The following is a 16,633-nucleotide window of genomic DNA, read 5'->3' as shown; positions in this document are numbered from 1 at the left end:
ATCCATATAGAAATTGCGCAATATAAATGTATTGATAATATTATCATATTCATTATCATTAATTATTTCTATTGTTGTTATCATGACTCTTGTTAAAATAATTATCATTGTAATTATTATCATTATTAATATCAATATTATTATTATCATTACAATCATCATTGTTATTATTTCATTCAGCATAGAAATATAAAAATACAATAACAGATGAAGAAGTGATTTATTCTACCTTCTCTACAATAGGCCTATTCATTTTTTGTTCTTTTAGAACAAAGAAAAATGTAATCGTATCCATCACCTTGCACTAGCTGGTCCTGTTTGTATAACATCTACAAGATTACGTATCAAATTAAACACAAAATAAAAGCCCTATTTGATTTAATTAGCATTTTTATAAATCGTGTTTATTCATACATGAACATATGTCATTTTCATATACAGTTCTTTGATCATACAACATTCCACATTTGTGCTTCAATAGGGATTCTGGCTTATTCACTCAGGATTTTGATCGAGGACATATTTATACAGTATAATATGCTGAATTTCAATCGGCGTTACTTATTTTGGAATGTGTTCTTACAAAATTCAAGTGAACATTTGCTCCATTTACATTTGTCTACAACAATCAATTCCTGTTCAGGTGAATAAAATCAAATTGAATATCAAAATCGCGATTCAAATGAAAGTATAACACTTCATCTATCAAAAGTTTGAATGATCAAGACAGTTATGATCATTAAACAAGACAATGAAGTCATCAACATCATCAAAAGTTTTTCTTTACATGACATGAGGAATGGCGATGCGAATGCACTTGCGGGATTCTTCCGTGAAAGACGCAGAACTGAGATTACGAAGGTGCATAAAAATAATGATGGTTTCTGCAATAGATATTTACATATGTATATTGTTTATTCATAATTGTAAAATTCAAAGAAAACAGTCAAGCTATTACTGTCAGTATCAGTATATTCAATGATGATTATCAAGGATCTGTATCTTTGTATTCTGACCCTTCTCACCATAAACACTAATAACAATTTAAACATAAAGTTATCTTCATGGGTGAGAATTAGCACACTGAGTTATCGTCCAAAACCTGCTTAAGTTTTTAGAAATGACATTCGATCACGGATGTTACCTATACGAGTCCGTAACCTTGTAACAAAAATTACCAAACCGATTCTTTAGGACTATTTTGGTACATCTTCAAATCATTAAACATGTTGAAGGTTCTTTAAAACAAAGAACCCTTCATAGAACGATTTTTCTGGAGGTTTGTATGTCCATGTTAAAAACGTTTTTTGTATAACTCGCATCTGATTATTAGAGTTTATGGCCAAGCAGATCTCCATGGTTGATGTCTCAACTTATGTTAGAAATCATAACTTTGTGTCATGATCTTCTAAATTGATGTGTCCTGCGAATGGTAGCTTATCAGTAGCACGCTTGGTCCCCACCTTGCGATGTAGATCTTCACCATCCTGTATGGTCTGTGGTTGGGTACGACCCAGTGTCTCGGGGAGGGGTAATACGCTTACCCCAGCCAGGATCGAGAGAGAACCAAAGATAGTCATTGGTAACCAATACTGGTAGTCTCCCTAGGGTGAAACGGGTGAAAAGGGGCAAGGGAATGAATGTGACGTACATTGACATAATATTGGAAGAACACCTATGAAGAGTTTGTTTGCAAAAGGGTTTAAATCCACTTCAGACCATTCCGAGAAAAATCATGTTTTCTTTCGTATGTAAGTTCCTATATCAAAACGCTCCCTACCCATAAAACAGAAACGGGTGCATTATATCAACCATAACCAGAATCTGACAAGGGCCCATGGCAGCGGATTTTCCAAAGGGGGGCAAATTTTTTGGAGGATATTTCGTCCGTGCAAAAAATTTGACAAGCAAAAAAAAGGTCTTTAACCACTAGCCACAAGAATTTCGTACCAGAAAAAAAAATTGACAAGGAAAAAAAGGTCTTCAAAGACAAGCCAAAAGGATTTCGTACCAGAAAAAATATTGACATGCCAAAAAAAAGGGTCTTAAGGTCTTCAACCACAAATAAAGGAATTAGTACCAGAAAAGATTGACAAGCAAAAAAAAAAGATCTTCAATTTCAAAACAGGAGGCACACGTCTGTTTTCATTGCATTTTTACATTACAAATTAATTTTGCTTCTCAAAACTCGTCAGGGGTACGTCCTCTGCATCAGCTGTGACTCGTCATCAAAATTAAAAAGATAAATGTAACCAAAATGACCTACATTCTTTTTTTTTGGCTTGTCAAATTCATCAGGATCAACATAACCTTTATTTTGAATTGAAAACCTTTTCTTTCTTTCTTTTTTTTTGCTTGTCAAATTCACATCAGCACCTCCTGTAAAAAAAATCGTTCCCAAGGCCCTGCAAAGGCCGCTACTATTGTTTACATCGAAGGTAACTAATCACAAAGAATATTCATAATAAACAAAGAGGGTTGCTTTCAGAATTATTAGCAGGGTGGATATTCATGATGAAGAGAGCGAGTAGTGAGTCGTAATCAAAGAGGGTTTCATTCATACAGAATGAATGTTAAATGTCATATTGCCGTCATTTTTTTTCTTTATTGTGATAAGAACAAAAGGGAGGGCAAAGAAATGAAAATAAGAGGAAAAGGTGTGATATTTTCCGAATGTCATGCCAAAATCTATGTTGGAATCAGAGAAAGCATTAGATTTTGCATTTTTAAATAGTCAAAATATTCATCGTTCGCGAATTTATTTTTGCCCCATGATCTATGGTCTATACCCGTCAAAATGTTTGGCTCATTACTCCACTGATAACACACTGTAAAAATCCCATGTTATTTTAGATTATTTAAAAAAACGAGACTTACGAGCGCTAACAATAAAGGAGCAACGATGCCGCCAACTCGAGATGAAAATGACGAAACACCCAATCCAAGATTCCTATAAGATACAAAAAAAAATCAGAGGTAAATTCAACTTCTGACAGAATAGAATTAAGATGGATACTGTCTATATAGATAATAAATAATAGTAAGCATGATAAGTTAAATCAGTGGCGATGTGAAATCATCAGCTCATTTATTACAACTTTTCAATTGGCGGCAAAGAACACAACGGTTTCAATGAAGCACTGCAAAACTCTAAAATTAGGTATTTTCTTTGAATTAATTCATTATCTAGGAATTTATTCATTTTTATCGCAGGTGCCTTTCCACTCCTTCATTACCTGATAACTGTAGGAAATAACTCTGATGCATAAAGGAATACAATGGCGTACGAGGCTGATATACAAAATTTGCCAACCATCGCTACGGTCACAATAACAGGCGACAGATCTGTACCGCCATCTGAAAAAACATAATAAAGAATTGAAATAGCAGAGTGATGAAACGATGCAGCGAGATCAGAGAGGATTTATTTCAGTTTTGTAAAGTCCTATTTTACAGAATGGAATTATCCTCAATTTCTTATTTGTATTTCTCGGGTCAGTTCAAGAAGCACCCAATATGCTAACAGACTGAAAATATTCCGTATGATAATTTGAATTTGTATCCTTTTTTGTCATTAGCACCTAGGGAGCGTTTCATCGACATTTTCATCCGACAAGTGGACAGATCTGACAACTTTCCTTGATTGGCTGAGGGGCACAGTTCATATGGCAACTGTCGGATAAACCCTGACTTGTCAGGTCCGACAACCCCTTTCATGAATCGCTCCCCTGATGCCCTAGTGAGATTTAAAATCCTTTTCATTAACTCAAACTGCAAATTATGATTGAAAAATTAACTAATATTCACAATATTTTTGTCTTACAAAAGGCTTTACAATAAATGATTCAACTTATTGAGATATTCTAAAATTGTCAATAAAAATTATAAATAAAAACGTAATGTTGTCATATCCCGTTTGGGGGAAAATGATCCGGAATTCTGTTTTTTTTTCTCACATTCTGTTTGTTTTGTTTACATTTTGTTGCTTTATACCTTAGTAACATGTACTCTATACGGCGGCCATACGGCTAGTCGAAAACAGTCGTTTTAACATTTTTTGTAATAGCTACATAATTGGTTTGAATTAGAATTAATAAAACGGCTGTTTTCGACTCGCCATACGGCCGCCGTATTTAAGTAAATGTGACTGAGGTATAAATAACACGCTTTACAGGACCATCTTATGCCCACAAAATACTGGTCAGATTGTGTATCGTGGAACCACTACACCCTTTCTTCTTTGCAATGGAATCTTCAGAAGTTACCCAAATGTCATCCTATGCTCTTAGTTATCAGACTAGCAAACTTTTTTTCGTTAAGTATCAATTTTCATGCAGTCATGATTGCATAAATATCGACAATAATTTTGAAGACAATGTTCAATCAGTTTTATCATGGACCTACGTATACATGGTAAAGTAGATCCATGGTTGTATTATCCCATTTTTTCATAATAAATATGTTACTTTTTATTCTTGAAAGACACGTCTCGTTTTTACAACATTAATTCACCATGAAATAAGCCAAATCCTTAATCAAAACTGTTTGGTCATTAATATGCTATTCAAAAACTTCTCTGTAACATTTGGTTGCCATTTAGTTTCTGCATATTCTGCATCTTTGATATAAGGCCAATTAAATTAATGGAAAGTGTTTTTCTGTTAATACCTGTTTGAGTAGGAATAAACTCTGTTGTTATACAGGCTATTCCACCGATTATATGACAAGCACACAAAGAAGCACGTCTGCCAATCCTGTAAGGTATAACAACATTGTAATCTTCAGGATTAGACGAACGACTTCAAAATGATTTTACTAACAAAAAAATAATGGATACAAATAATAAAGAAAGAAAGAAAAACAGATTGGAAAATAGAAAAACAACAAAATTGAAAAGAAAGAAAAGGGAAAAAGAAAATTGATAAGAAAATTAATGGGGAAGGAAGAAGAAAAAATATTAATACAGGTAATGAACAAGGAAATAAAAAAGAGAGATGAATGACGAATGAAAGAGATGACAGAAGAAATAAACGAAGAGACGGGGAATTAAATCTATAAAAAAAAGAAAAAAAAAGAAGTAGAGCAAGAAAGGAATAAGATAATGTAAGATAAACAAAATGGAATAAAAAGAATTGACAATAAACAGAACGAGCGACATGGCAGATGGAGCTTATATAAGTGGACAGGGAATAGGAGAATATTATTTTTTTTAATTGATATTTTTAATGAACAAATTCAATAAACATGATAAATCATTTCTCATTCAATATATTGACAGTACAATAGCAAAATTGTTATGTTTTGTTTCGTTTTAGTGTACCCTTCAGTTGACATGGACAGTTAGTTGTCGGAGCAATTAGAACGTTAAAAACAAGGTGGTAAAAAATAGTAGTCCTATATTAGAGTTTGATATCTGGTAAAATCTATATGATCATTATTTGAATATAAATGTGTGCCGAGCTCCGTTGAATTTTTCATACTTAATTTTAAATCTTATCCAAAAGCTGTCAGAAATTTGTTTAAACCGCTATTCTAAATCAAACTACATACCATTTGACAAGACCAGCTGCAACGAAATAGGCGGGAACCTCGACAGCTCCACTAATGAAGAAATTAAGATAAGGATCGCCTGCTAGACTATCTGTGTTCAGTGACAGTCCATAGTAGATAACGCTATTTACAAACCTGAATAATATCATATGAAAACAATATTGATCGTGATTTTATTTCCGTAGGTCACATAATGTGTTAAACTAAGCTTCTTTACGGACGAAACTGCCTTACTCCCTGAAGAAAAATCCCAATATATTGACACAACACTCCAATGTAGTTGAGGGTATTTTGAGGACTCAAAGCTGATTGTGTTAATTATTGTTTCAAGCTTTGACTAAATCGTTGACTAAAACAAAATGTATTCTTATCTTTCTCATGATTCATCCTTTATATTTGATACCTCTTTCCAACTTTAAGGTAATCACGTAAAATGTTGACCATCGTTTTGTTTATCCTTTTTGGAGGTCGAATATCCAGAAAACGGTTTAATATAGTAAAAGTTCTTATTTATGATATCGTACTGGTGCGGTGGAGCGAAAAAGAAAGTGGGGGCACAGGGAAAAGGGCACTACTATCTTAAAACAAAGAAAAAATTACTTATCTTCACTACTCACATGACTCATGAAACTTAAGCTACGTAACTTTTATACAAGTGCCCTTCCTCGTATCAGTGCCCCTTTTTACCCTTGAAAAGTGTCCCTAACGAACGTGTTCTGTGCCCCTTTCACCTGAGGATGTGAGAATTATTGGTGAATTTCATTTTCAAAAGAAAAAGAAGAAGCGAAAGAGGCAAGTCGCATTTTAAAAGGGATTCGATTAGAGGATGCACTTGCAGAGCAGCAGAAGGAAGCAGAACTTTGAAGAAACGAGGAAACCAGGAGGTCATCGGGCATGAAAAGAGTGTTTTAGGGACAACTTATCATATATGAAGAACAGGAACCTATGAGAAGGCAAAGGGGCACTCATTAACACATAACATGGGTCTTCATTTCTGGTGAAAGGGCCATAGAACATGTTCGTGAGGGGCATTTTTCTTGGGTAAAAACAGGCACCGATTCGAGAAACGGCACGTACAAAAAGGCAAGGGGTACTTGCTAGCACATAAAACGGGTCCTTCTCAGGTAAAAGGGGGTACAGAAAAAGTTTGTGAGGGGGTCTTTTTGTAAAAATTGGCACCTATACGAGAAAGGGTACTTGGTAACACCTAAAAAAACGGGTCCTTCTCAGGTGAAAGGGGCACAGTGCACACTCCTGATCTTTTGATGAGGGGCATTCTTCTGGCGTGAAAAGGCACATTTTCGTTGCTTCAAAAAGTGGAGGCGGGCACTATGCCTCCGGCCCCCCAGAATCGCCGCCCTAGTATCATAGCCTCAGAATACTTCTTTCTCATTTTCATATTCCTAATTAATTCAGAAGATTTAGCTCAAATAATTACGATCGATCGTAGTCATTTAAGACAAACGGTCTTTCGAAATCTTATAAAGATTCTTTCACTGCCAACGCAGTACCTGAAATTCTAAGCGGAAAAGAAATTGAGGGTCAAACTATTTTTAATGACAATTTAGAAATCATCAATCTGTTATTGTCTACAAAAATATGATGTTACACGTCTCCAAACGTCATTTCTTTTACAGAAACGACGCACATGGCCAGGGATAACTAATTAAAATAAAGTGGAAAAGAATACGTCTTTGACAAAGACAAAGATTTTTAGGGCAAGTGATGAAAAAGTTTTTCATCCATAGGGCAGTTAATTACAAAATGTTGGAGCTGTAAACTAAAAGCGATGATTTGATGATCTATTCAAATAGATTATGCATGGACATCTATAGGAGCGACGGAAATTGGAGGGGAATTCCCTAGTCTTTGTCCTAAATAAATTTAGTATTATATAAATCACATCACCTGAAATAGGCAAGGCAGGCTGCTCCCGAGCAACTTTATTTGATTCTTTTGATTGTGCATTTAGTTTGCAGCTCTTACACTTTGTAATAAACTTCACATGCTTACCACACAAACACCATGATGATAGTCAGCTTCCTCAGGTTTCGCGTCCGGACCAAATCAATGACTGTGTATCTCTTCTCCTCACCAAATAGGGCGCCACCATCTGCAAGCGCGTCCATTCTACTTATACTGTACCCCTCCACCAGAGTAAGTGTCTTTGTATCACCATTGGTGAGGTCATACAGATCAGGATCCGATGATACAGAAACCTGTCTGAGCTTTGCATTGACTTTAGTCCGTCTAGACAAGGTCCAGATATCGTAGTTGCTCGAGTCTTTGGTCCAGGTGTTGGTCTGGTACTGGGAGAGGATGGGTGAGGGCATTTCCTTGCCATTAAATTTGGCGATCCTCTGGAGGTTTGCTTCGGCTTGTTCAACTTTCCCGCGGGACAATAGCCATCTGGTCGATTCTGGGATTATTCTATTCATAAAACAATAGTAGTTCGAAGTTCACCAAGTAGTTATTTTTTAGATAATATAATCATTCAGAGAATAATTGTAATGAAATGATCGGCATAGCTCTTATAGCCTTAAAACGAGCGTTTCCTGAGTTTATGCAGTCAAAATGTAAATACCACAAACATAAAAAAAAATGAGAGAATATAATCGAGGCTGTAGATCCGCTATCATTTATATTCTGTGTGAGGGTTTGTTACTAAAGCTGACCTAAGCTACACTGCCATTTGAGTCTAAATAGCAATTTTCGCATACATTCGTAATTCCGAAGCTTCGTAATTCCGAAGGTTCGGTTATTCCGAAGGTTCGTATTTCCGAAGGTTCGTAATTCCGAAGGTTCGTCAATCCGAAAACGAAATAAGGTTCGTAATTCCGAAGGTTCGTTAATCCGAAAACGAAATAAGGTTCGTAATTCCGAAGGTTCGTTAATCCGAAAACAAAATAAGGTTCGTAATTCCGAAGGTTCGTTAATCCGAAAACGAAATAAGGTTCGTAATTCCGAAGGTTCGTTAATCCGAAAACGAAATAAGGTTCGTTAATCCGAAAATTAAATATGGTTCGTATTTCCGAAAATGAAAATAATTCATTTTGGTAACAAAAACGATGTTGTCATTACAAGATTACACGATATTATGCAATGATAGTAATAACGATCGATGATGTGTGTTGGGGCCAAAGCATGTATTTCATTAAGAATGGCGCCCTGATCAAGCATAGGCTAATTTCGATTTTATCTGAGCAATTGATGCCTATAAGCAAATGGTTTAATTAAAGATGCAGGGGATCAAGTGTGTTGGAAGCGTGCGAGCAACCTCTAGATAATAGGATTTGTATTGGAGGGGATGTCATTTTTAATAACAGCTTCTGCTGGTAATAAAAATAAAAATAATACTAATAATGATCCATGTGAGATGTTGAAAGCGCGAATCGCAAGCTGAAACTAGTAGACATTTCATGTAACAAGACGTGAAGTGAGCATTCGGAGCATTTTTTGTAATCATGAGAAAGATGTGTATCTTTCTAAAGAATTAATGCGAGGGCGAGTTGTAATTTGTTTATATACTGACCTGGGGCCCGTTGCATGAAACTTTTTACCTGAGAAAACTCAGGTTGTTTTTACAGGAGTTTTTGCCCTGTGCTAAAGTAATTGGCGGAAATCAGACTAACCTTAGTTTTCGGTTTTTACCAGAGTTTTCTCAGGTAAAAAGTTTTATGCAACAGGCTTCAGAAAGTAATCTTTTAAGGACTGCATTTAGTGACTCATGAATAGAATATATATCTCACGAACTATATAATGAGAGCGCGAACCGCAAGCTTAAAATTTGTGATATTCCAACCTGAAAACTGGACATTTCATACTTCTTTTTTGTAACCAGGAATAGAATGAGTTCCTCAATAAACAATACTTGATGCGAGCGAGAAACGTGAGCCAAATTTTTTCCGATTTTCCAACCTGAAAACTGGACATTCTATAGCATTCTTGGATGATAATCTAATTTGCACCAAATTGCCCCTATTGGCCCCTTTTTTTTACTTTGCCCCCCCCCCCAAAAAAAAAAAAACGTTCCGCCGCCATTGGCTAAAACACGCATCGTCTTCATGGCTAACTGCAAAAAGTTCTTAAAATGTCCCCTTTAGATCAGATCAAAGCTTATATATTTAAAAATTTTAAGGCATAAAAAAATTATTGATCGCATCATTCAATCCCGGATACACACTTACACATAACAAAGTAATTGTCGAATGGAAATACTCTTCTGATCAGAATATAATTGTATTACATTGTCTGAAATATAAGTAGTTGTCTATTTCCATGTCCAACACTGAAGCACTTACATTATGATGAAGATGGTTAATACGTTGGGCAAGGAGATGGCGAGTTGTAGATAGACCCAATCCTTGAGGAGGAATGCCAAACCTGGTAGTGACATAATCCCTGATGCCCAAAATATAGTTAGAAGAATACCCGCTGGTCCACGCTTACTCGGTGTAAACATCTCAGTTACCATCACGTAAGATGTTAAATCGATACCCTGAGAAATAACGGAAATTATAATGATGATAATGATAATTTTTCTATTACTATTATTATTATTACTATTATCATTATTATCATTGCTCTTATCATTATCATCATTATTGTTATTATTTTATTAGATTTATTATTATTCTTAATCACTATAATCATTATTATTATTAATATTACTATTAGTATTATTATCATTAACATTATTACGTAATCATTATTTAATTTCATTTTGAATGGGGTTGTCATTATATAGGCCTGTATACATGGTATAGATTAAAGATCAAAGACCCAAAAGATTCATTGTCCGTGTGTGTGAGGGAGGATATGTGTGTGCGTGTGTTTGTGTATAAGAAAGAATCGGCATCCACTGGCATTAAATTAACATTACACAATAAAGAAGAACAGGTATTTAACAACGAACAATCTTCCATTTTCCTCAGTCCCTTTGCTTAGAGAATATGAACGGTGCCATACCTGTTCGAAAACACCGACGAAGAATCGGAGGGCGACAAAGGTCCAGTAGTTTGGGGAGAAAGCGACGGCGACACCGAAAGCGATTTGGGCCCAGATGGAAATAAACCATATCGGCTTCCTTCCAAAACGATCAGAAAGCTGTCCAAACATTAATGATCCGACCATAACCCCACCCATGAAGATGGAAGTAGAAAGATCCACTTTGTCTTTTTCATTGCAAACCAGATCAAACTAAAAAAAAAACATTAAAGATCAACAAATAATAATAGGAATGGTGGGACTAATCGACAAGAACAACTGATATTTGTTTCAATCAAATTTGTTACAAGAATTCAATTTTTTTTTCGATTCTCCTTTCAAATGAAATGCCGTGATTTGATTAGACAAGGCGGGAAATTGATCCGACTTTTAGGATAAAAACTTGTTGCAATACGACGAAATGAAATTTCTTTAAATTATGGGCGTACACTTATTTCATTGGGGACGGATAAACGTTACTCATATCCCTTATATTTATATTGGATTGTTCTATTCCAAAAAGAGCAACTATGGACTTCAAATGAGAATAAGCGAATTTGCATTAGAGGGAAGGTGCAGGCTGGAAATATCTATATCTCAATAAAAATAGAGAAAAATTCATAAAGGAAAATTCTGAAAATTCGTTCGAAATCGGATAACAAATGACACAGTTATTGAATTTAAAAGATTGCATTTTTCCGGTAAAACAGTTCTAGGCATGTCTTTATGAATATTCATTAGGTGGGCTGATGATTTCATATTCCCACTTTTTTTTTATTGTATAAAATTAGGTTTCTTCAAAAAATTTATACCAATAACTAAAACAATTAGATTGACAACTGATTCAGTGCATTAGTTCTTTATTGCCACAACCCATTTCATCATAATGGAGACACATCATTTTCATGTATGAAAAAATGAATAATGATTTCAGGTAATAACATAAGAAAAAGGAAAGTGGGGTTGTGACATAGGCCTAAATATTCATGATGATGATCTGCAGATTATACCTGTTTTCACAAAATATTGATAAACTTTAAAATTCAATAAAATCGTTACTTCTTGTTCGATTTTGATGGAATTTTCAGCATTTTGCTCTGTGAATTTTACTTTATTTATTTAGATATGAATATTTTCAGCCCGGACCATCCCTTTAACGAAGTTCTTTATGATACATGACATGCATGATGAGGAGTATGTGTGCAGCAATTAGGCGCAGTGAGATTTACATACTAGAAATTGATAATAAAAATAGTAATAATAACCTAGTCTTATAAAGCGCATTCGTGAAATCCATATAAAAGCGCTTTGCAATGTAGAGCATATACAAACAAAGATGGATCAGAAATTATATTACCAAAAATTAGAAATATCGAGGACATTGTAAATGGGGCTATGTTGAATATGCTTTCCTCATAAGATAAGTCTTTAAATTGGATCTGAACAATGTAATATTTGGTATACAACGAAGGGAAGCTGAAAGAGCATTCCAAAGACGTGAGAAAGAACTTGAAAATTGAAAAGGGTGAAAAGTGCACTTATATTTCATCATGATATTAATGATATCAATGAAATAATTTTCTTGCAATTATGTTTCAATCGTATATTTCAATTCCCCCCCCCCTTTTTTAAACTATTTTTTAGGGGCGATGTAGGCATTATGGTTATCACCCCCTTACTGTTTGTATGGAATCAAAAAGGAAAAAAAACCTTTAAAAAGTGTAAGAGGTCGAGATAGGGAAATACAGAAAACGCGAGTTAGAAAATCCAGAGAACTTTTAAAGCTGTTATGTTGCATCTAAAGTTCAAAGCAGAAATGTTTTTATTTAATGAGATTCAATGGTCAGAAGATTTATGAGAGGGGCTTTAACTTGCAGAAAATAGCTAATCTTGATTCACAATGTTTCTACTTTTAAAACACCACAGAAATTTAAACCTGCAAACAAATTGTTTGCTATTCACACTATTAGGGCACTACATGCCTACTGATTTGAAAGGAATGCACTTTGCACTCAAAAGTAACTGCTCTTTATCGACCTTTGATTTTATGTACATTAGCATGACGTTTATTGGATCAATAATGGAATTGCTCTGTAATCAAAATCCAAGTTTAGATTTGCCGTACATTGACCAAAATATCAACCAAATTATATAAGATGTTAACGTTTATAATCCATCACCTTTACTATATCATATACACCCACAGATGTAAGAGAATTTTAGAGCTATTAGATTTGCCATTTACATCAAACTGATATATATTTTTTTTAGCACACTCTGATGTACCATCGCACCCACTCCTTTTATTGTAGTCACAACTCAATTGAGGATAAGAGTAAGAGGAGGTAAAGAGAGGGGGAGAGGGGGATGGAGAGATGGGGAGGGGGAGCCAGGAGAGGAGAGAGATAATGAAAGAGAGAGGGGCTGGGAAAGAGTTAGAATAGAAGGTTAGTTGATCGTTGGTGAAAGGACACTATAGTAGAGAGAGAGAGAGAGGGAAATATATTTATGCGTGGGTTGGATCTAATTTCATTGAAAGTCATAAACTTGTGACCCTGTTTCTATGACAACAGATCAAGATGCATAAATGGAGGTCATGACGAGAGGGCAATCACTGATTCACGTCGATCAAAGGTGACCTGTATTTCATTTTTATTTAAAGGACTCTTTAACGAACAAAAGAGAAAGATTAACTTACCCGATTAGGACTTAGTTTCATTTATTTAGGACTTATATTCATTTAGTTCTATCAATATTAATCAATAAATCTGTATAAAAAATATATGAGCTTCACTCGCAAAATATAGAACTTACCCTACGGTGTATATGCTTAATATAAATGGTAATAAGCATTTCCAAGACAAAATATTACACTAATATCTTTGCCACTTCCTATCCAATTACACCCATTCCCATCTCTTCCCCTTTTCTTTCATCCACTTCACCCCCCCCCCCTCTCTCTCTCTCTCTCTCCCACCCCTTCTCAAGTTTAATGCGTTTAACGAGTTAATATTTCATCATCCATGAATGATCTTACCTCTGTTGCAATCGTTTTCCCATAGAGATCTTCATCATAAACCCATCCATCGATGCACCCCTCCGTTGTATTGCCAGCGGTGAAATTCACAAATCTCAAACAGCTGGAATTCACCGGACCTTCGCCTTCTGTCTTACCCTGCTCGACCGGATAGTACTGATTCCAAGGGTCCATGACGACATCTTCACCCGCTGGATCCTCCCCTGGAGGAATAAGACAGCGATGCTCGGGAACCGCCCCCAAGAAGGTGATTGCTAGCATATGCCATGACTGTGTGAGTTGCCCGACCAGGCATATGAGCACGTAAATGATGGTCTGATATCGCCCGAAATCGCCCAAGGATTTGAGCGCCTCGTCCAGATCCATGGCATATAGTCCGGCATATAGTTTTTCCCGAATTGTTCGACCGTGCTGACAGTGTCAGGTCGTTTCTCAGGTTATATAAAGGCCAATGATCTATCCGTGGTATCCCTCATAGATATCGCTAGATCACTGTGTAAATATAAAGAAGTACTACCTAAACTTCTGTTCAGAAGTATGAAGTAAATAACACCCTTGCTTCAAGTGTACTAAGTACAACGACACGATTACAAAAAGAATATAGTTAACGATATACAATTCCTCTCGAAACTAATCTGACAGTCTCTTGGCAATCACTTGCAACCGAAACCAGGAGAAGAACAGTCAGTCCTGCATCAGGAAACGGTTGTCTGTTTATTCTGAGAAGGTATAATCGCCGGGTATAATCGTAATTACATGCGCGGTAAAACAATGTTGAATTAATTACAACTATCAGTCTATTCAAAATTACGAAGTAAATTTCACACGTCCATACACTTTTTTATTCAGCTATTTATATTTTTGATACCATCATTATAGGGCGAAATATTTTGAATAGACAAAATCCTGGAAAACATTCATTAAGTTTTTGCAGAGGGTCGAAAAATAATCTCTTCTATTTTCATTTTTTTTCCAAATTTGGACGACGATATTTCTTGAGCAGATTGATTGGGCCAATCTTAGTTTTAGGAGAATACAAGTTTGGTTAACTCATGGAGGTCGGATTTTTTTTCTACTTCAGTGGTTGACTGTAGGCATTAAACTACCATGGAATTATTGTTCGGCAGCCAATCAAATTCGAGAATTCCGTTGAAGAAACCATCGGATGACAAAGTTAAAAAATAGTAACTTTTATGCAAAAGGACCTAGATTTTTTTCTTCTTGAATAAAAGTACAATATGCTTGTACAGCGCATATCACTACCCAAAGGCGTCCCTGTGCGTTTAGGAAAATAGACAAAAAAAGAAGATTTGCTTGAAGCTGTTATGTAGAATGTATCAATTAAAAACCGCTTAAACAAATAAGTTTTGAGACGACTTTTGAGTATAAAGCATGCGGATGCATCCTTAATGAAAGCTGGGATGGTATTCCAAAGTTTAGAGGCAGCGTAACAAAATTACTTCTCCCATAGTATGAATGGGATGAATGAGATCTTGTCGCGATTTACCAAAACATTGATCAAATTCATGCATTATTGATTATGGTCTCAAACATGGTTTAATTTATTGATTGACTTCCTGAAATTTGAAAAATCTTCCATGAATTGAAGACCGAAATCGAAACTAATAATGCTTGACAGCACATAATTTATATACTTACTGTAATAAAGCCTTATTCATTCTTAAGTGGGATATAATAGAATGTCAATCATACTGCGTTAATTATTCATCGATAACTGCTGTACATGAAAAGTCCAACGGGGTGTTGGCTTCCCATCACAGTCCACATCTCCCGTGTCTTCGTCTATATTGGAATTGTTTTCTATTATTATTATTATTATCATTATCAATATTATTGGTATGAGACTTATCAGATAAAACGAGCCATGACGTCGTCGCTGATCGGGGAGGGGCATTGGTCGAAGAGAATAAGCACTTGACAAATAAGGCTAGCGCGCAGCGCGAGCTGAAAATGTTGATATCCAGACCATAAAACGGACATTTTAGAGAACACTTTTTAAAAATTCAAACAAATTATTGTTATTGAAAGCTCGATGACGAAATATGTTGAAATAGGTACCAGGTAAAAATGGCAGTGGTACCCATGGTACAGATAAAAATGGCAGAGGTAAAAATTGCGAGGTAAAAATGACAGAGGTAAAAATGGCAGAGGTAAAAATAATCATAAGTGTTTCTTATCAACCTGTTTTGAAGGAGAATTTCTTTCTGACAAATGGCTTACTATAAAAAGAGGAAAACCCATCAAAGATTAAGAAAGATATTATGAATTTTCGTTTCTTATCTGTGACGTAATATAAAAGCAGCTGCCCCGTATTTTATGCACCAAAATGTATATTTTTCAATTTCATAATCAGTTGGTCATGATTGCTAAAACAATCTTTCAGGAGCGGATGTGAAATGATTTGTATGTTGATATACTTAAGGTACAATAAAAACCATTTCAATATTTTTCTAAATGACATTTCATTGATATTTTTTATTACACCATATATGGGGAAAAACTGCTTGCAAATTTATTTATTTATTTATTTATTTTATTTCCAGGCGAAATTACTTCACCATTAAAATAGAAAATTCTAATAGCTTTTTGAATCTTTGATGGATTCCCCAAAACCCTTACCAATGTTGTTTTTTAATTATTTTCTGCTATTTTACAATACACTTGTGTTTATACCAGGGTGAATTTCCCCTTTGATGAATTAATACAATACATGGGATCCAAAGTGTGCTTCAAATTTGAATATCGGCTAGAGGAGTGATTTGACGTGAGAAGGCCGTGCATGAAAGTCGATGAAAAATAGGAAATACTAACTCAAGTGTTATCAATTCGATGCAGAAGATCTACAGTATGATCGTAAAATGTTACACTTTCCATTAGTTCAACATTATGATTCTAATTGTCTTCTCAGAACATTTTTGTTTAATCTACTGTACATGGAAAGGCTTTTAGATATATATATACATTTTTTTTTTGCATTGGGGTTTAAGACTGGTCATTTATTTTATTTTGGTCTGTCATTTTACCGCTGTCATTTATACC

The 16,633-nt window shown here is 35.1% G+C and overlaps 1 protein-coding gene across 1 annotated transcript; it reads right to left on the bottom strand.

The window, feature by feature from the left end:
- Nucleotides 1-382: 382 nt before the first annotated feature.
- Nucleotides 383-14,078, bottom strand: LOC121416140 (solute carrier family 22 member 21-like). Its single transcript, XM_041609614.1, has 9 exons — nt 13,574-14,078; nt 10,519-10,749; nt 9,852-10,048; nt 7,564-7,980; nt 5,551-5,685; nt 4,669-4,754; nt 3,237-3,357; nt 2,878-2,950; nt 383-1,604 (listed from the first exon to the last, which is right to left on the bottom strand). The coding sequence occupies exons 1-9, from the start codon at nt 13,937-13,939 to the stop codon at nt 1,386-1,388; spliced, it is 1,845 nt and encodes a 614-aa protein (XP_041465548.1). The 5' UTR covers nt 13,940-14,078; the 3' UTR covers nt 383-1,385.
- Between the last annotated feature and the right edge of the window lie 2,555 nt (nt 14,079-16,633).

This window comes from Lytechinus variegatus, chromosome 5 (genome assembly GCF_018143015.1).
Source record: "Lytechinus variegatus isolate NC3 chromosome 5, Lvar_3.0, whole genome shotgun sequence".
Classification (NCBI taxonomy): domain Eukaryota; kingdom Metazoa; phylum Echinodermata; class Echinoidea; order Temnopleuroida; family Toxopneustidae; genus Lytechinus; species Lytechinus variegatus.
Note: the sequence above shows the minus strand (reverse complement) of the source record. Positions and strands in the feature narration are given on the sequence as shown.